The sequence below is a fragment of the Mytilus trossulus genome, chromosome 9 (assembly GCF_036588685.1).
Source record: "Mytilus trossulus isolate FHL-02 chromosome 9, PNRI_Mtr1.1.1.hap1, whole genome shotgun sequence".
NCBI classification, from domain to species: Eukaryota; Metazoa; Mollusca; class Bivalvia; order Mytilida; family Mytilidae; genus Mytilus; species Mytilus trossulus.
The window spans coordinates 19,535,912-19,556,666 of record NC_086381.1 but is presented as its reverse complement, the minus strand read 5'-3'; the positions used below and the strand labels follow the sequence as shown (position 1 = coordinate 19,556,666).

The window sequence follows — 20,755 nt, the reverse complement described above, 5'->3', positions numbered from 1 at the left end:
AAACCTAGCTATTAAGTGTTTTTTTTTTAAAAATACTATTACATTTGTACTTTCATTCCAATGGGGCCTGCTATAATTACATAAACTTTTGTAATTGTAGATTACAACAAGGAATACTTAAGTGAGGACTGCATAAGACATTTCAAGATGTTAGAAACAAAGAAAAGGTTTTGAGGTATGAAGAATATTTATGTAGATTTCTATGAAATATAACAAACTTTTACTGTAAGTTGAAATGATTATACAATATAATACTTAAAAATATCTAATGATATGTCTTGGAAAAGATTGAAAGTGACTTTCACGAACAGTAATTTTTAAGCTAAAGGTTGATCGGCTAGAATTTTGTCTGAAGAAATGGTTCATTTTAAAACAAACATTCAAAATTTCTAAAACAGCAGTAAACATTAATGCATCAATATATAAATGAAAGAATAAAATCTGAGAAACCATAATTGTAAGTTCCAAGCTTTGTTTCTTTTGACTTCTAACCTGTAAACTTATTATAACAGAATAAAATTGATATGTTATAAATAAATCTAAAAAAAATATATAAGGTTTATTTATAAATTCATAGAATTTATTTAATGGCACATTAGAAAAGACAACGTACAGAACTGTTGCACAGAAAACAAATAAAACAAGCTGTACAAGAAATTTATAACAGTAAGGAATTATTATTATATTCCCAATAAATATTTAATTTTCAAAGAAAAAAACATGTGTTTTTTTTATTAATCATCTGGTTTCAAATATAGAAAAAAAATATCAAAACATTGTTTATATATTATGCTTAAAAATTAGGTAGAATATTTTTTAGTTAGACTTAGATGACAAAAATATCATATAATTGATTTTTTTTAGTATTCAAAACAGACTCTTTCACATATGTGGTCTTGCATATGGAGAGAAAAACTGTACATGTTCCTATTGAAAACAGCATAGATTTAACTAGTAATAGATCTTTCATGTTGTTAAATTGCGATATTAAACCACCTGCTGATTTAAATTTGAGCAGGCTACAACTGTTTTTATTTATAATGGGTGTCCTGACTTCTATTATTTAAATATTCAATATCAACTCATTAAGGTAGATCACCAGTATATATTTTTTGAGACAGAATTTTTTTATAATTTGCCAAAATGAAGATTTTACTATGCTCTTTTCAAAAATTTAATAAAAAGTATGGGTCACCGTGCTATTTTTCAAGCTATGAGTCGTTGAAAATTGCCAAAATTTGGTTAGTTTGTTCATGAAAAAACACATTAGTGTGCATAAAAAAAAATCTATGAGATAGAATTTTAAAATAAATTGTGAGAAGAAAGGTTTCATTATATATTTTAAGAAAATAAAAAGAAAACATGGTGTCACCGAACTTGTTTTCTTGCTACAAGTAAATATAAAAAATTTCCCTATTAGCCCAGTATAAATTTTGTACTAAAAGAGTTATCTCCCCTTAAATGGCTCCTTTGAAAAAAATGATTTTAAAACCAAAGAAAATGATATTTGTTAAAATATTTTGTATAATACAATTAATTAACAAGTTTTCTATAAATAGAAAAAACTTCTGACAATTAAATTGCAAATCTGTCTCCAAATTTGCAGATTAAGGCAAACAACTAGACCGATTTTGTACTGTGATTGTACAATCCAAGATGGCGGTATACCATCAATCTACCTTAAATCAGACTACAACTATCAACCTTTACAAATAAATATGACATTTCTATAAACGAAATTTTATTAAGAGCTAATATTTCATATTTTTAAAAGCCATGTTTCTTATTTGGTAATTTTTCCACCATTGAAATTATTATTCCTTCACATGTTGAATTTTAATTTTAAAAAAAGAAAGAAAAAGAACAACAAAGATTTAAGTTAAAAAGATATTAACTCAATACCTTATTTAATGTGTTAAATTTTTGGTACACTAGTTTTCAATCTTTTGGAAAGCATCTCAATATACAATACTTAGCAAAATATAGCACCTCTAGAAAAAGATTTATTTCCTGAGTTATCTCCCATTTAATAGAGAATTATCTCCCCTTCTGTAGGAATTTGTAATTCTGTTTAAACAACTTTAATTAGACACAAACATTACACAAATACTTGTGAGATCAACAATAATTGCAGAATTGTTAAACTGGTTTTCAAAATTAAATAAACACAAGTTAAGTTTAACCTGCAGTCTTTGAACACTGAAAGTTTCTCTATGTACAAATCTAGTCGTATGATCATAGATGTGTCAGTTTTTAAAAAATGTATATTATTGACACCTTGTGAAGGCACTTATAATGGCAAACAAACAAAAAACAATCATATGAGGTTAACAGTTTCTAGTGCATTTTGTGTGCATCACTTTCATTGTGACACCTATTTAATTTGATGACATTTGTTTTCATGATTTAGCCCTATTGATTCTTTACTTTTAAAAAGTGGCCATTTTGCCTTTTGGAATGTGAAATTTTATAGTTTCTGCCTGTTTACACAGACATTTATCTATTTAACATAACAGCTGTGAATATCAAATTTAATATTTTTGTTCATACAATTGTTCTCAGATTGGGTTTTCCTACAAATCAGACTTTCAATTCAATAAAACACTTAATCCTTTATAAAAGTAACTGCAGATTCATTATTATTTGTTGGATACAAATTTTCATAAACTCCAAGTGTATAGATACCACAAATGTTAAGCTATAAACTCCAAGTGTATAGTTACCACAAATGTTTAGCCAAGTACAAATGTTCTATTGGCATACATGCAGGTTTCAGCAAAACCAGGAATTCAATATTCACGAAAATACCATTTTCATTCAAACCACAAAAATTAGTATCGATGAAATAATAAATGAATCTGAAGTAAGAATATAAAGTTATCCTGATAAAAAACAAAAGTGTGACCAAGAAATAACATCTTGTACATATAGAAGAAAACTTGTACAAATTAAATATCAGAACTGGCATCTCTGTTCAAACAACCATAAAAAGTCTTCAAAGAATTTGTCTGAATGACTTATTTTTACAAAGTAAGTAAATGCTGCCAATGAAATATTTAGAGATATTAAATTTTAAATATACATTCTATTGTGAAATCTAATGATTTCTATAATTCATAATTAATTATCACATTAATATGTCAGAAATATTCATAAACATTGTCTGTCAAATATTACATTGTAGTCATGTGACAAATCATCAATAACAAATTACAAACTGTACATCGACAGCTACAAAAGGGTTTTTGACAATTATCATACAAATGTTCTCAATAACTTCCAATTCCAGTACATGGTAGTCTTGAAGAATGCTTTTGAACGCATGATCACTACTTCTTTTTCTTGAATATCCAGCAGTATTACAAGGTTTCAAAACTACATGGTATTTCTCTTGGATCACATGATCATCACATGATTGTATTTTGTCTGCATGGTTGTCTTCCAGGGGAAGCAGACCGTTGTTTAAGCACTACGAAATATTGGAAGAAATTGCCATTTATTACACTTGGTTGCTAAAATTAGCGGAAGATGTCGAGTCTGGACTGAATGAATTTCCGTGTAATACCCGATCAATGTCTCGACAATGTTGTCGTGGACCAGGTTCTGGAGTATATGTAAAAGTCAGTCCAGTAGAGTATATAATTCCATCACTTCTCACTAATGACACCGGAACCTATAGAAATAATGAAGAAATAAAAAATGACATGGGTTTCTTAGATCTAAATATTGCTTACATGGTAAAACATAGGATTATAAAATAACAGGCCAATAATAAACAAAACATGGTTTAGCTACAGTTAAGCCAGTAAGTCAGACATTTTATTAACTCATTAAAAGAGTCATGAAAACACATAAATAGTTCCATGATATGTCTTCAACTTATAATTCTGCACCATATTGAAATTTAGAGTGAACACATAGGTCCAGCATGGCTGAATAAAAAATCCTTAATACAGAGACAGAGTTATATGTAACACAAGTTATGGACTGTCATGTGGAAAATGTGTAACAATAAACCTTATGTTTTAAAGCATGTTGTTTAACGCTAAAATGTCCATCTATTTTGAACATATGTGTATATTATTGAGCACACACAATTATGCACACTTCAACATTAGTCTTTACTTTCTAAATATAATAGAACAAAAACAAGTTTGGACACTGAATGGTGCAGTGACCACCTCGATTAATGTGCAATCTTTCAAAATCATTAGACATACCCAGGGGTAGAATTTATGCTTTTTTGTGTACTGGCCAGCTGGACCAGTGGACTGAAAATCTACTGGTCCTGACAGAATGTCATTAATTTGACTTTTTTGTCAATTTCCGATCTTACTTTCGGTTGTCACTAAATTATTTTTTTTTGTCCGGCAGTTAACATTTTGTGCTGTTATGATGGACGCTCACTCAAGATATTCATTATTTATCAATTGTAATACTTAGTACCCCAAGTACCGTGGAATTGAAAAACTGCATTTTTTACCATGCAGATTATCCTTATTTATTGAAGACTAGATTTCGCAAGAAATTTTGTTTTGTAAACAAACCGAGATTACGATGCAATCAGTGATTATAATCAACAAATTTCTACTGGTCCGCCTGACCACCATCTGACATAACTAACTGGTCTGACGCTAATTCTACTGGTCTCGTACCACTGGACCAGGGCCAATTTCGACGCCTGGTCATACCACACATTAATTCATATCCACTCTTCATTAGAGTATTATACATTAAATTTGTATCAAGACATTGTGTGATTATTTATTATGTGTGATACAAAAACATTTTTAGGCATCGAGATTTGTAGTATTTGTAAGACAACTTGACCAGTTATTTCATCTATCTTTGTTAATTCAATTTTTCATAATGGTTTTAAAAGGATTTTTCAAATGCTGAAGTTCAGGCTAAATTAAACTCTGTGCAATTTAACAAGTACATGTTTTTGCTCATTGTTGGATCCTCAAATAAATTTTTCATCATTTCTGAACCTTTCACAAAAGTTAATTGTGGTTGATAGACATAATGCTCTTTATGCATATGCAAAAAAAAAATCCAGCTTAATTTATTTTTTTTGTCAATTTCACCAATTAAAGTACTTTGAAAAGCTCAAAGTTATTATTTTATATGTTCCTGTCCTTGTAACCACATCAAAACATTCTTTGTAAATGTACAAAAGTGATAATTAAAATTGTACAGATTCAACATAATTCTTACCCCTAAAGGTTGTCTAACCCATCTCCAACCAGCCCTAAATGCTGATATATCTGGGACAACACAACACATATTCTCATCACACCTAAAAAATACAATTAATATTATAGTGGGCAGCACTCAGGTAAGAAAGTTCTTTTCTTTTTTTTTTTTCCCCATTAAAATTTTGTAATATGTGATGATTTTCCTGTAGGTACCTATATGCTTTTAAAACAAATTTTGGCTAAAAACTCCCTCAAACATACTTATAAAACATACCATAATTTATAAAAATTAATAGAAGATGTGAAAATGAAGAATCCACTTCCATTTGATGTTATAAAAAGAGATAACTCGAGAATGAATCCCAAATTTGAACTTGACTTGAGATTTGTGGTATTTAGCATTGTATATAAGTTTCATAACATTTGGTTGAGAAAAACTTAAATTAGAGAACAGAAAATTATTTTGGATATGTGTATGAACTGATGTACAAGGGTATCACTTAATAAAGCCCCTTAACTGTGGAGGGGTGCATAAAATAAATCTTATTTCAGTGATAAATTTTAATGCATTTTCAGATGTCTGGTTTATCAGTTTGATTCTCAGAGGAGACTTGGGTTAGTTAATAACAAGAGGCTGTCACAATGACAGCAAACCAGATTTATTAACATTTATTTGTGTCCTGGCAATATCACAAGAACCATAACTGATGAATGCTGAAAGTGAAAATTGTCAATATCAAATTTGACCTCCATTTTGTAGTCAGTATCAACATATTAAATTTGAAAAGCTTAGATTTAATGGTTCATTAGTAAATGCAACAACGTGAGTGGAAACGCCATTTTACGATCTTTCAATAACCATAACTCCTGAACGGTAAAAGTCAAAATCGTCATTATTGAACTTGACCTATATTTTGTCATCAGTAACAACATATAAAAATTTCAAAAGCTTTGGTTGAATGGTTTATGAGAAAATGCACGGACACGACTGGAAACACCATTTTTCAATCTTTCAAGAACCATAACTCCTGAACGGTAAAAGTCAAAATTGTCATTATTGAACTTGACCTCCATTTTGTTTAAGATCTACAACTGTTAGTGCAAGTGTATTGATACCATCAAAATAAACTCTGTAAATTCAAAAATTATTCGTGCACTTATCATTGCGATTTTGTCTTTTAAGACTCAAATGTGATTTAAATTTTTACGATATTGAGACAAATCCTTTTTTATTCATATAAAATATTTCAAAATGCGTTTAAATTATTGCAATTATAACCCTGTCACATTTTTCGCAATAACAAAAACATCGCAATAATTTCTGAATTTACAGTAGTTGTCAATCCAAAATAGTTGTCTAAAACCATTTGAAATAAAAAATTACAAGTACCTGAACATAGTTTCAGCCTCCACATCACCAAACCATACTTTCATATTTGGTATAAAATTTTCTCCATGGAGTTCTAACATGGCGACATCACCACCACCATTTAACTGCAATACAAATCATTATTTTTATTTTTATATTGAGAGGGTTAGCGCTATAGAACCAGGTTTAATCCACCATTTTCTACATTTGAAAATGCCTGTACCAAGTCAGGAATATGACAGTTCTTGTCCATTCGTTTTTGATGCGTTTTGTTTTTTGATTTTGCCATGTGATTATGGACTTTCCAAATTGATTTTCCTCTGAGTTCAGTATTTTTGTGATTTTACTTTTTAATATATAAATATTATTTCTACTTTTTTAATATTAATCAAATTCAAAATTTAAACAAGCTTATCTGCCCAAAATATCAGAATAAAATGTGTTTCACATCTAAACTTAAAACTACTAAAGAACTTATTTAAGACAGCAGTTCTTCCAAATGTTATGAAGGTCAAACTTAATTCAGTTTTTCTATTTATTAGTTAATTGTATGCCCTAATACATGTTAAAATTAACTTGAAATATTGAATTTTAACATCATTTTGAAACAGGACAATATAGAGCTTGACCAGTTGCATAGGCACTATTGTTGAAGTTATTGAAGACAGTATGCTGTCCTCTATATGTCTTTACCCCCAAAATATGGTTGTTCTTGGTTTGGTGTATTACTGATGTAAATGTGACATCTTTCATTTGTGTGTATTTTACAATTTTTTTTCACTTTCTAGGTGTGGAAAATATCATTTTAGTGGTGTCAATACTAACATATATAACATTTTTACACACCAATGCAAGCTGTTGTCATTAAAGTTTTGAAAGTTGGAGTGTTTTTAATAATACATATTTAGAAATTATTGGGATTTTTACAGAATAGTTAAAAATGCAAGATCTACTATTGTGATTTCTGGAATTAATAGATTTAAAGAGATGTGTACACATTTTTGTGGTATTCAATATAACAAGTTTTATCTTAGTTTTTCTGTTTCGAACGATACTGAACTTGACAATATTCTCATTTGATTATCTTACCCGTAAACTGCTAACAACAGGAACAGGTGTGACAGGGGACTTTATTGGTCCCATGCCTTCATTAAAGGTATATTCTGCTTTAGATGTGCTGATAATTGTCCAAGAAGCACCATCATTTATCATTTCTTTGTTCAGTTCTTTCGGACATGGTGTTGCCTACAATGTAGTTACAATAAAATATTTCAATAAATAAGTGAATGAAAAGAAGATGGGTCTATGCAATTAAGAGGTATACATAATTACGGTCATGAATAAATGTTGAGTGTCATATTATGGGTCAAGCTCAGAAACAACCGGAGTCTATGAATAAGGTATGAATAAATCAATAGACTATCCAAAATCAGCTCATGTACATCCGTTTATATTCAACTTTTAAAACACATTCCTTGTAGTATTATATTCTGATTTAGTGAATATTTCATTGTCTGCAACAACCCTTTATCAATCAGATTTAAGTTTTTGAACTTAGTTGGCCATTATCAGTTCATACAAATATAACATATAAACCTAAAAAAAATTAATACATGTTGGGCATTTAACATATTTGTATTGCTTGCTAGATTGTAATTGAACTTCAAGTGGAAACTTTCTTTAGAGTCTCAGTGTTCTGTGTTAAAAACTGTAGGTGTTGAATAAACAAATAACCATACTTTAGGCTAGTTTTGAACTTTTTACAACTTGGCCAAAAATTAACAAGACTTCTGTGGAAGATTAAGCACCAAAGTATCTATGATTAGACCTGCATGGTGATAGATTCTTAATAATTACCTGGAACTGTATTATTCTCTCCTGTGATAAACACAGATACATTCTTTCTGAATCCTTCATGTAAAATGCACATTTATGAAGCTGAGAGACAGGGTCATCTGCATCTAATATGGCAGTCTGTTTATCTACTTTTCTTATAATCTAAAAACACATAAAAAATATGTTAAAAGTCAAGGCAAAAAACTTTTTAAATACTGATATTTCTTTGTAATAGATGAATATTTTTAATCTAAATAACACATTTTTTTCATATTCTAGAAACCAAAGGAGTAGGTCTGGTAAGGACCGATTTTGGCCTCAAATTTCAGGTTCATCTTACTGAAGTTTTTGGACACTTTTTAAACACTAAAGTGTCTATTTCAATTGATTCGATTAGTTTACGTGAAAGATTTTAACTGGTTTAGCCATTAAAAATACTCTGATTGAAGCTGAAATATGAAAAATCTATCAAATATGCCAAAAAACGTCCCTTTCAGATGGTTTTTGTCAAATATGAAAATGGACTCATTCGTGTTCATCCTCAACCTTCATATATGTTTTGTATTATCATCAATTACAACTTTCATTTCAATATTATGAATGAACATGAATGCAGCCACTTTCATTATAGACAGAAACCGTCTAAAAATTAACCAAAATGCTAAAATTTTGAAGATTTCAGTAATTTAGCATGACTTAATGATGCTAGAACGCGATATTTGTGCATTATATTGTCAAAAAACAGCTCATATTTATGTAGCAGAAACATTTTACTTTCCAAAATATAGCTTAAGGATTACATTTTCACAATTTTCTATAACTACTATATTTTGGGGCCAAAAAGGGGTCTTACTGAACCTACTCCTTTACAAAATACATTTTACGAAATGAGAGATTTTCTTAATTGAACACATAGAAATGTCCCAAGTCAGGACCTTGGTTATATTTCTGAAAGAAATTTGGTGTTAATTGCAGATCATTTATTATTTTCTGTTATGTTTGTTCCAAATTTCTCTGTATTCAGTCCCATTGAGAGCTTCAAATTTAGTGTGAAAACCTGTCTATTGTTGAAGACATTACCTATTAGATGCTACTTTTGTTTTTATTTTGTTTTTCTGATGTACATGTATTTTAAGTTGTCTTTTGTTGTTATTTAAAAACTATGTCAAGATTTGCAAATATTAAAATTAAAACATTTGATATAATTGGTAAGTAACAAAACCCTAGTAAAAACAATTATCAGAGCCATGCCTGTCACACTGGTTGAGCTAAAGCACTGCATATATACTTACTAGTCGAGTTAGAGTCATGCCTGTAACAGAACACACAAGTTTTACAGTAGAACCACATATATACTTACTAGTCGAGGTAGAGCCATGCCTGTTACAGAACACACAAGTTTTACAGTAGAACCACATATATACTTACTAGTCGAGGTAGAGCCATGCCTGTTACAGAACACACAAGTTTTACAGTAGAACCATAGATATACTTACTAGTCGAGGTAGAGCCATGCCTGTTACAGAACACACAAGTTTTACAGTAGAACCACATATATACTTACTAGTCGAGGTAGAGCCATGCCTGTTACAGAACACACAAGTTTTACAGTAGAACCACATATATACTTACTAGTCGAGGTAGAGCCATGCCTGTTACAGAACACACAAGTTTTATAGTAGAACCATAATGTATATAACCATCACGTACAGTAAATTCTTCTGATTCACCTTCATTGTCATCCACTGAAAACAAATTTTGTTATAAAGTATTATCATGATAATGAACATTTGTAAGTATTAGTTAACCATAGCCCTTTTTTTATATTCATGTATGAATAGATAGCATAACAAGAATGTGTCCAAAGTACACTAATGCCCCACTCGCACTATCATTTTCCATGTTCAATGGACCGTGATATTGGATAAAAAATATAATTAGGCATTAAAATTAGAAAGATAATTTCATAGGGAACATGTATACTAAGTTTCAAGTTGATTGGACTTCAACTTCAGCAAAAACTACCTTGACCAAAACATTTAACCTGAAACATGCACTTTCATTTTCTATGTTCAGTGGACCGTGAAATTGGGGTCAAAAGTTTAATTTAGCTTTAAAATTAGAAAGATCATATCATAAGGAACATGTGTATGAAGTTTCAAGTTGATTGGACTTCAACTTCATCAAAAACTACCTTAACCAAAAACTTTTACCTGAAGCGGGACAGACGGACGAACAGACGGTAGAACGAACAGACAGACGAACAGACAGACGGACGAACAGATGCACAGACCAGAAAACATAATGCCCCTCTACTATTGTAGGTGGGGCATAAAAAGTATATTTCACACATATATGTCACATAACTTCAATTTATCTAGAACTCAAAATAATTAGGTTCGAACAAAATGATACCATAAACCTATTGTCCCATGGTTATTTGAACATTCAGGAACACTTCATACAATTCCTTATCAAAGATCTATGTGTGATCTGTTGAAGGGGAACAATAATTACGGTACATAATGTGATCATTAACTTTTTAAAATCTACCAAACTCATTTATTGTTTGCTATGTTCTATTCCTGAATATGCATGTTATATTAACTAGACAGTAAGCAAACATTAATCAATCAATTCAGAAAGGTATTAATCTATGACTCAATGATGAGGAACAGCAATAAAAAAACACTTTTTTTACTTTAGCTTACTTGTTGAAACTGTTACTTACATAAATGTATAGTGAAAGCTCCCCATTGTGTAGAGCTGGCATGGAAGTTACCATTTTCTACATGGAGGTATCTAGTACTGACCGTCTGTGATCTCAGTCGGTTAAATAATGCCACTTGTGTCCCTGAGGCTATACATACTGAAAATACAGAAAATATATGGTCAACTGCTTATAACAGTTTGAAAAATTGACAACTGTTTTGACTGTGTGCAAAACTTCCAGAAAAGCAAATATTTAAAGGGTTTTATAATTGACTTGAGTAATTTCACAAGAATATCAAATGAATGTTTATAATATGTAGAAACCCCTTTAGAATGGGTAGATATGATTGAATTGCTGGCTAATTGTAATACTGACTATGCGAAAGATGCAGTTATAGAAAAGAATTTGATTGTTTTATATACTTTTAATACCATTAAAATCCAGTTCAAAAACAGGAAAATATCATCATGAAACATCAAGATCACTGAATCGCTTCTTCCTTATTTATATCATTTGAATGGAAGCAAAATTTTAAGGAGGAACTAGGCCATTTGTCTGGTTTAAAGCAGCTTTTTGCATAGGCTTTTAAAATCACCATTTATTATGTTCAAATTGTCATATCATTTAATTTTGAAAAATTGTTTTGTTATTAATCAGGCTATTTCTTTCATGTTTTTCATGTCATAACTTTTTCTAGCTGACTTTTCAGCATAGATTTTTTTCATTGTTAAAGGCCCTTCAGTAACTGATGACTGCTTAGATCCACTTCTGAATTCTGGTGGTTAGCTTTCTTGCTAACAATCAAACAAAATCTCCTTATTTTTATTAATTATTAACTTACAATCAGCATTTTTCAATGACTGTTTCTTCTTAGATGGTTTTGATATGACTTTTATACGTTTGCTAGAAAACACACCAATATCTTGTCCATTACCATAAAACAGTTTAACAGACAACATGAAATGTTTTCTTTTGTCCGAGTCAGATATATATAATGTCTTAGCTGCACAATAATTCTGAAAAATAAATAAAATGAATTATAATGATTATCAAATATGTGAGTTCAGGTAAAATAGTGGTCTTCCAACATGTTGGATTGTAAATAAGCAAAACAGATTGGTATAGGTTTGTAATGAAATATAGAATGTTACGACAAATGCAATTCATTTATAAAAAAAATCTTTTGAAAGAAGAAAAGTGTGCGCTTTTATCTTATCATTAGGACTGTTTTTATAAATACAGAATCTTTATATTATTTTATTATTCTATCTTTTTTAAGCCTACCCTTGCACATGTTGTAAGAAAAGATAACTCAGTTCCATTTTGTATAGGAATGCATCTTAATTTTTCTACTTTGTATTGTAACAAGAAAAATTGTATGGTGTCCAATTTTCTCACATATTGAAAATAAGCTTGGTAACCAAATCATTCCATCATATCTTTTTTTTAAATAGTATAATATAAAATGCATCTTTGTAAAGAATGAAAAATCTGTCATTTTTTGTATAAATAAGATGACATTTTTTTGCAGGTTTAAATTAAATTTCATTGGGAACAAAAAGTTTACCTTTGGCAGGGAGAATTTTTTTTTATAATTATTTATCTTTTTTCCTTAACCCAAATATCAATAAAGGTCTTTTCTTGTTTCACTATCTTTAATATAAACTTAACCTACTTTGCCCTCCAAATTAAGCTGCACCATTTCTTGATCAGGATTACCAATTCCCATAAAGGCACATACAGTAGATTCGGTTTCTGTAGCTCCTTCTGCTTCCATTTGTTCTTTTTTCCGTTTCCAACCATTCCCAAATAAATAAATGCATGGAGGAGGACAGAAAAACCTGAAATAGAGATAGTGTCAAATAAATGCATGGAAAATGACAGAAACCCCTGAAATAGAGATAGCTTAAATAAATGCATGGAAAAGGACAGAAACCCCTGAAATAGAGATAGCTGAAATAACATTAAGAACATGTCCATTTAATCAGATATAATAGAAACAAACCTTTTCTAACAGGATATTGGTCATGATGTGCACTGTAGAACTGAAAATGCTTAAACTTAACATTATAAAATTCCAGATCGAATACAAATTCATTCCTTGATACACAAGCAGAGTAACATGTAATGGAAATTTGAACAAAACCCTAAATAAGGCATTTTGCAGTTGGCTCTCTAACAAGCCAAATATATGCCTTTCAGAGGAATCATTTTGTTTGTTTCATTTAAATATTATAAAAACTACATATCTTTTTTCATTGCCATAATATTTCTGAGCTACTTTGGCATGTGATATCACAAGTATTTGGTCTCCCGATCCTACATACCTTTTTTTCATTGCCATAAGATTTCTGAGCTACTTTGGCATGTGATATCACAAGTATTTGGTCTCCCGATCCTACATACCTTTTCCCATTGCCATAAGATTTCTGAGCTACTTTGGCATGTAATATCACAAGTATTTGGTCTCCCCAATCCTACATACCTTTTTTCATTGCCATAAGATTTCTGAGCTACTTTGGCATGCAATATTGCAAGTATTTGGTCTCTCTGATCCTACATACCTTTTTTCATTGCCATAAGATTTCTGAGCTACTTTTGCATGTAATATCACAAGTATTTGGTCTCCCCGATCTTTGGCATACTGTCTCATAGCTTCCCTGAAGAAAATAAATACAAATATTTATAAAAGAATTTAAAATAAAAATTCTAAACAACAACTTGATACTTTTCTATTAAAATCAATTGCTGCAAGTTCTTTATTTGAGAGAAATAAAATCCTAGAACCATTTACAATTTTTATTTTCTGGAACCGCTTTGTTTTTCCTCTATTTTTGTCTTGTAAAATTAACCCAGAACTTCAGAATTCTCAATACGATGTACATTACAGCTACCTAACAACTATCTTTACATGCAAGATAAGCAAAAATAAATTTAAAGTTGTTCCCTCTATGGTGGACCTGAGGCCCATAAACACAGAATCGAAATTCATTTCTTTGTTCCTTGCTGAGATCTTAAATGTAAGTAAAAGTATGATGCATGCAGAAGATTAAGTGAGAATTCCATTCCTTTTGTAACCATTGGAAACACTGTGCTCTTTTTTTTTTTAAATATTTTGCCAAATCATTTAATTTACATGGATGATTGATCACTTTCAGCACTATTTATTTTTCTGTGGTTGTCAGCTTTTTTTGGTGGAGAAAACTGGAGGGCCCAGAGAGAACCATGACCTTTGACAGGATGGCCTAGAGAGAACCATGGCCTTTGACAGGATAACTGACTTATGATTAGAGTCAGGCAAACCTGCCATAAAAGGGTTTAGAACTGACAACCTCAGTGATGTGAGGCTAGTGATACAGTATAGACTAATTAAACCACTCGGTCACTTATGCCTATAGCTATTATCTACACAAATGACAATACAGTAAGTCCTCTTTTATAAATTTATCTTCGTACCTGGTTAATCTTTGATCTTGACACTGACTGTAATTGAAAAAAAAAATATAATATCAATAATCAGAATTTATTATTTGCTTCCAATCACATTGAACATGCTTTAAGCTGTTTTAAAATTAATATAAAAATTCGATTGAATCATTAGGCTATTTTGAGTTTATCTTTTACCCATGGCAGTAAGCAACCTAAGATGTGTTTACATTCTGTGTTTGATGTCAAAGCCCTCAAGACAAAGCAGGATATGACACCATTTTTTCTGATGTAAGTAAGGTGATCGATACAATTAGTATGTTAAGTACATGTATATGGTTTCAAGTAGCTTGGATTGACAGAAGACTGCAGGTGATTCAGTTTATTTCCTGACAGTGACGCTATCTGAAGTATCTCTGTATCATCTGGTAAAGGAGTGATGTACATTCATGTACATGATGTACATGACAAAATTTGAAATAATAAATGAAGTTAGTGTATTCATTAGAAGTTTATCAATGAAATAATAAAACAAAAGGGAATAAATTCATAAAGTTATCAACAATGAGCAATGCACATTCTTAACTTTTTATTTAAGTGACAACTATTTTCCATACATGCCATAAGGCAACATCAAAACTAATGTACAAGTTTCACATTTTGTTATCCCTGGCCATGAGCTTTGAATAGCTATACCTCTAGTATTGGTTTTGCTCATTGTTGAAGGCTATAGGTGACATGTCAATTCATGAATCTTTGTTTACATTCTTTTGGGGTTTCGTCATCCTCATTCAAAGTTAACCTTAGATAAATTTATTGTTTATGTACATGTATGTTATTGTTTATGTACATGTATTTTATTGTTTATGTACATGTATGTTATTGTTTATGTACATGTATGTTATTGTTTATGAACATGTATGTTATTGTTTATGTACATGTATGTTATTGTTGATGAACATGTATGTTATTGTTTATGTACATGTATGTTATTGTTTATGCACATGCATGTTATTGTTAATGGAAATGTATGTTATTGTTTATGTACATGTGTGTTATTTTTGGTCATATAGCACCTTGCATTTCTATAAAGAGTAATATGTTCACCTTGTCAGTCAACAATAAATTACATGTACAACTTTGAGTTACACTCACCTTCTGTGATCCATTTGAAAGCTCGAGGGGTACATTAAATTTCTAGGGGACGGAGTTGATTTGGGACTTGGAGGTGCCACTAAGGTCTGTTGTGGTGGCATACTGTTGAGTGGACTTGTGGTTGACATGGCAACTGTGTCATATTCTGACTTCTCCGGAGGAGTCAGTGACCCCATACCCATATGAGGAGGATCTGCAATAAAAAAAAAATCTTATTTCTTCTATCTGCAAATCAAGCAGAGAACTATAAAACTGTAAAATTAACAATAGAAATGTGTGTTATAGCAACCTAAAGTAAAGATCCCCCCCTTTTTAATATTTACTCAAACAGTACAGTGAATACAATAATAGATCCATGCACATCATTTAACAAAACTGCTTTTCATGATAGACAAAACAATTGTTTATTATAGCAATTGTCAAACCCACATGACAGACTCAATTGCATCAGCAGTTTGTGAGTCATTAATAAATGAGAAGTGTTCCCTAGGATTTAAAATCACTATTAAAGTTATAAAATGTTTCAAAAAAAAATACTTATTGTAATCTTTTAATTTGTCAGATTTTTTCACGGAAATTATTTCATGCTTATTTTTTAGAAATAATCCTCTCCAAGTTTGCACTATTCTTATAATTATGTGCCAGAATTTTAGTTTTCATGTAAAAACAAATACATTCCAGGTACAAGGAAATAAGTATAAACAAAGACATTCTAATTTTTAACCATACTTGACCAAATTAAAACAAATCAATAAACTTCAATCAAATCAAAAACTGTTACTTACTGTCATCTAAAATATAATGAAATTCATCAAACATCATGTCTGAGTTATGTGCTAACATACTGAATCCTGGACCAAGTGATCTTTCTGTGATTGGAAGAGAAAACCTTACTTGGGGTTATCTTAGCTTAGCTTTACTATTGATAATTATAAGTAACACCTGTAATCTGTTGTGCTTTTCCCATACCACTATTTGTCTTTCCAGAGGCTCAAAAGGGAAAAATACACACGTATAAGGTTTGTGTCATTTAACCATTGATTATATCTTTAAACTTTTGTAAAAGTGCAAGTATACTTCACTTGATATGGACCAATTTATATAAGAAGGGATAATTTATCGATTCATATCTATATATCAAGGGAAATCCACGTTGGATTCATAATTAAGATTAATTGGTTTTGCCACATAAAAATTATGATTTCAAAATTACTTCAAAATGGTTTTGCTGGTGGCCATATTGGATTTCCAATCATGTAAAGCCAGTAAAGGTTACAATGTACTAAATAAAGTTACATGGGCGCAGCAATTTTATGAAGGGATCATGACATATATATAGATAAAAATAGCTGGCTATCTGTGATTGATTGTTATATCATTTATATATTTTTCTCCTAGAAAGCGTTGTGAATAATTTAAATGCAAGCACAAAGTTGTATATCATCAAGGGCCAGAATTGTTTTTCATTCTTTTCATCAAACTTGGGGAATATTTTTTCCGAAATCGTAAGGTATCGTTTAAAAAAAAAATTCACCAAGAAAAACCCGTGGGACCATATATATTTATTTAAGTGTGGTAAAATCACAAATAGATATCAAGCTCCAATTAGACAACACTAGTTTTTCCATAAATAGCCGTTTCAAAACGCCATTAAGGAGATAATTGCTCAAAATAGCATTGCCGGCAATGGGGCCAACATTTACTACCTTCTATTCTAAAAATACAAGAACATGTGTCAACAGCCACTAGAAGAGGTTTAAAACTGAAATTCTAATGCAACTAACATGTAACAATCATTTTCATTGGACATATAAGTTTGATGGGTTAGATTCCAGGTTCTATCAGACAGTAACTAAGAAAGCCACCATATAGAATTCCATTTTTTGGGGTATGTAATTTTCTACCAAAATAGACGAAAAAGTCACAAGAATGTTTATTTATTTTGAAGGATGCCCATTGGGATAACATTAAATGCAATGGGGTACCATCATGCATAAACCCTCTAGGGAAAACACTGAAGACTGTTAAAACTCCAATAATTTTGATTTCATCAATGCATTAAGCTGTACAATGTAGAGTGACATAATATAAAGAAATAATAAGATGTGGAATGAGTGCCAATGTTACAACTCTCCATCCAAGTATATATTTCTTCTTCATGTAAGAATTACTTTACAAAAATTCTGCTACTACAAGCTACTATTTAAAAATTAGTTTATACAACAGAAAATAAAGCTAAAGCAACTGTTAAAACTAACACAGATGTCCAGCATTCATGATGTTCAGGGAACTATTTATACCTATTAACACATTATCAAAGAGAAACTTAATAGCTTGTCGGATATTGTCAACTTATTTGGCCTAAATCATGTTTATAATGATTCTATTCTACAAAGAACCTACAACTATTTGTTCAATTAATCAATTTCTGCTTGTTAATTTAATTGTGTAAAATAAGGCAGTGCTTGTTTGATTTCCTATCAATACTTCTGTTTACTTGATCCCTTATAGATTAATGGTCATTTAACCTAGAGAAATATATTTAGGCCAAATATAAAAAGATTTGTGTTTCTGATTACCATACCCTCCCTATTTTTTAAGCTAAAAAATAGCCTACCCGTAAGTATTTTTTTTCCATTTTTCAATAAGCTCTGTTAAAGTCGGAATGTCCCTCTGTTATATAGCTATATATAGAGTATGTAATAAAATATGTTAAAAACAAGAATGTGTCCATAGTACATGGATGCCCCATTCACACTATAATTTTCCATGTTCAGTGGACCGTGAAATTGGGGTCAAAACTTTAATTTGGAATTAAAATTATAAAGATCATATCATAGGGATTATGTGTACAAAGTTTCAAGTAGATGTGACTTTAACTTCATCAAAAACTACCTTGACCAAAAACTTTAACCTGAACTTCGCACTTTCATTTTCTATGTTCAGTGGACCATGAAATTAGGGTCAAAACTATAATTTGGCATTAAAATTAGAAAGATCATATCACGGGGAACATGTGTACTAAGTTTCAAGTGGATTGGACCTCAACTTCATCAAAAACTACCTTGACCAAAACTTTAACCTGAAGTGGGACGAAAGGACGCAGGGATGGACGAACGGAGGCACAGACCAAAAAACATAATGCCCCTCTACTATCGTAGGTGGGGCATAAAAACGACCTACTCTATTTTTTCAAAGATGGTTTAGAAAACACACATTATTTTGTTTGGCCTTATAAAGACATCAGCAAATTATATTGAAACAGTTTTAATAAAGATTAAGGCAATCTATAGAAACTACATGTAATAGGCGTTTGTTCTTTAAAAGAACTGGTACATGTACTACAAAATGTATGGATTTGGTTACCAGCAACTAACAGGACTAATGTATGCATTAGAATAGTACTGTACTACATGTACTTATAATAAATAAGTTAAAATGAAAAATTCTAATCATTGGATATACAGATTTAAAAACACATCAAGCAGTGTCTTCTATCAAAGCATTTTATTAGGATGATAAAATCAATTACAGTGCATCAATGAACTGGATCATTTCAGGGAGTTACTATTTAATGCATTTTGTGCATTATTTAAGTTCTCATGAAGATTTAAAACATTCCATCTAAATTACATGTAATACTCTGTCATGACTATCATGTCACTTGTACTATTAACACTTACTAAATATTTTTAACTAAAAATTAGAGGTAACAGAAATTTACTTATGTTTGGATCTCATAAACCCTTCAAGAAGATAAAAATTATAATAAAAAATAAATTTATGGAAGCATATAATCTCCAAAATGTATGTGATAAGATGCATTGACAAGGTTGAATTCTCTCGCAAGGCATGCAGCACTTAAGCAATGTAAAAACACACTCAGTAAATTTTTAGAGTAGAAGACTATTTTGTATCTGCAGATCTAAGACTGTGAAAATCGAAAATGTCAACTATTCACAAAAGAAAGATAAAATATCTAATTAACATATACTGATCAATGATGTTTTATTCTTTACTAGAGTTATAATTAGGTTACATTTTAGTGTTATCTCCCTTTACTCATAACTGTTATACTAGATCATAGATTCTTGAATATTCTGGAATACTTTATGCAACTTATGTAAATGCTTCTTTGATGAAAACAAAAAGTGTGTGAATCAGCAGCTAGAAAATTGTGGTGGTATGATATATGGAATTTTTCACACCAAAAATCATTTCAGTTCTATGAAATAATGCATTGGTTAAACTTTCCTGAACTACATTATATAAATTATAAGGTCCTGTTTTTATGATTATTACAAAATGTACAATGATTGTATCAACAATATTATAATGTGTTTTACTGACCTTGTTCCCTATGACTGCCCATAATGGGTGTCCTTTCTCGTTGATAACCTCCATTTTGTACAGATTCACTCTTAATATAACCGTTCACATTGATCAATTTACTAGACAAGTCTACGGGATTTTCATACCCGCCTTGAGCCATATGACCATTTAGGTTTCTACGTGTCGAACAGACGTTTTCTTGTCCCTGATACAAATTTTCATCATTTTGTAACATATATCTTGCATCAGTAAAATGTCCACTGTGGCCATTTTGGGCCTGAGGTGTACAGTGTTCATAATGTGGGTCTGCCAATGCTTCTATTGTGTATCCATAGCCTGCCTAATAGATATAACATTAAACATGATTAAAGAATGTGTATGATCTACCCAGGGCTAACGCTAGCACGAGACTGGGGCTACCCCCTGCATACATTGTGTAATACTAGATACATGTTCATGTACCCTACTTAAATAGATATAGGAAGATGTGGTGTGAGTGCCAATGCCTGTTTCCATTGCCACTAATAGATAATTGCATGGTTATAGCTGGTATCCGGTCTGTTCGTGCCCAATATATTATACTTAGCAAACATACATGTTCTCACCCTACACATTAGTGCCAAATTTGTATAAGAGTTTCAGTTAAAATTATTAGATATTTTTTTATATGAATATACCAAATAATTTTATTTTCTGAAATAAAATAAAAATTTGAGGAATTATCAT

At 30.6% G+C, this 20,755-nt stretch overlaps 1 protein-coding gene across 4 annotated transcripts in view; it reads right to left on the bottom strand.

Annotated features, from left to right (window-relative positions):
• Positions 1-2,169: 2,169 nt before the first annotated feature.
• LOC134685266 (recombining binding protein suppressor of hairless-like) overlaps positions 2,170-20,755 on the bottom strand; it is a 32,186-nt gene continuing 13,600 nt past the window's right edge. For 2 of the 4 annotated variants that reach the window (XM_063544854.1, XM_063544852.1), the window contains exons 2-14: positions 20,048-20,369; positions 15,698-15,890; positions 14,573-14,599; positions 13,681-13,776; positions 12,792-12,957; positions 11,958-12,132; positions 11,135-11,272; positions 10,036-10,148; positions 8,425-8,565; positions 7,657-7,812; positions 6,589-6,692; positions 5,218-5,299; positions 2,172-3,673 (exon numbers count right to left, since the gene is read on the bottom strand). In XM_063544854.1, the coding sequence (XP_063400924.1) occupies positions 3,500-3,673; positions 5,218-5,299; positions 6,589-6,692; positions 7,657-7,812; positions 8,425-8,565; positions 10,036-10,148; positions 11,135-11,272; positions 11,958-12,132; positions 12,792-12,957; positions 13,681-13,776; positions 14,573-14,599; positions 15,698-15,890; positions 20,048-20,264 (1,782 nt within the window). In that variant the 5' untranslated portion in view covers positions 20,265-20,369 and the 3' untranslated portion in view covers positions 2,172-3,499. Of the gene's footprint in view, positions 3,674-5,217; positions 5,300-6,588; positions 6,693-7,656; positions 7,813-8,424; positions 8,566-10,035; positions 10,149-11,134; positions 11,273-11,957; positions 12,133-12,791; positions 12,958-13,680; positions 13,777-14,572; positions 14,600-15,697; positions 15,891-16,482; positions 16,619-20,047; positions 20,370-20,755 lie in introns of those variants that run through there. The other 2 variants (XM_063544856.1, XM_063544855.1) reach the window with 2 other exon arrangements.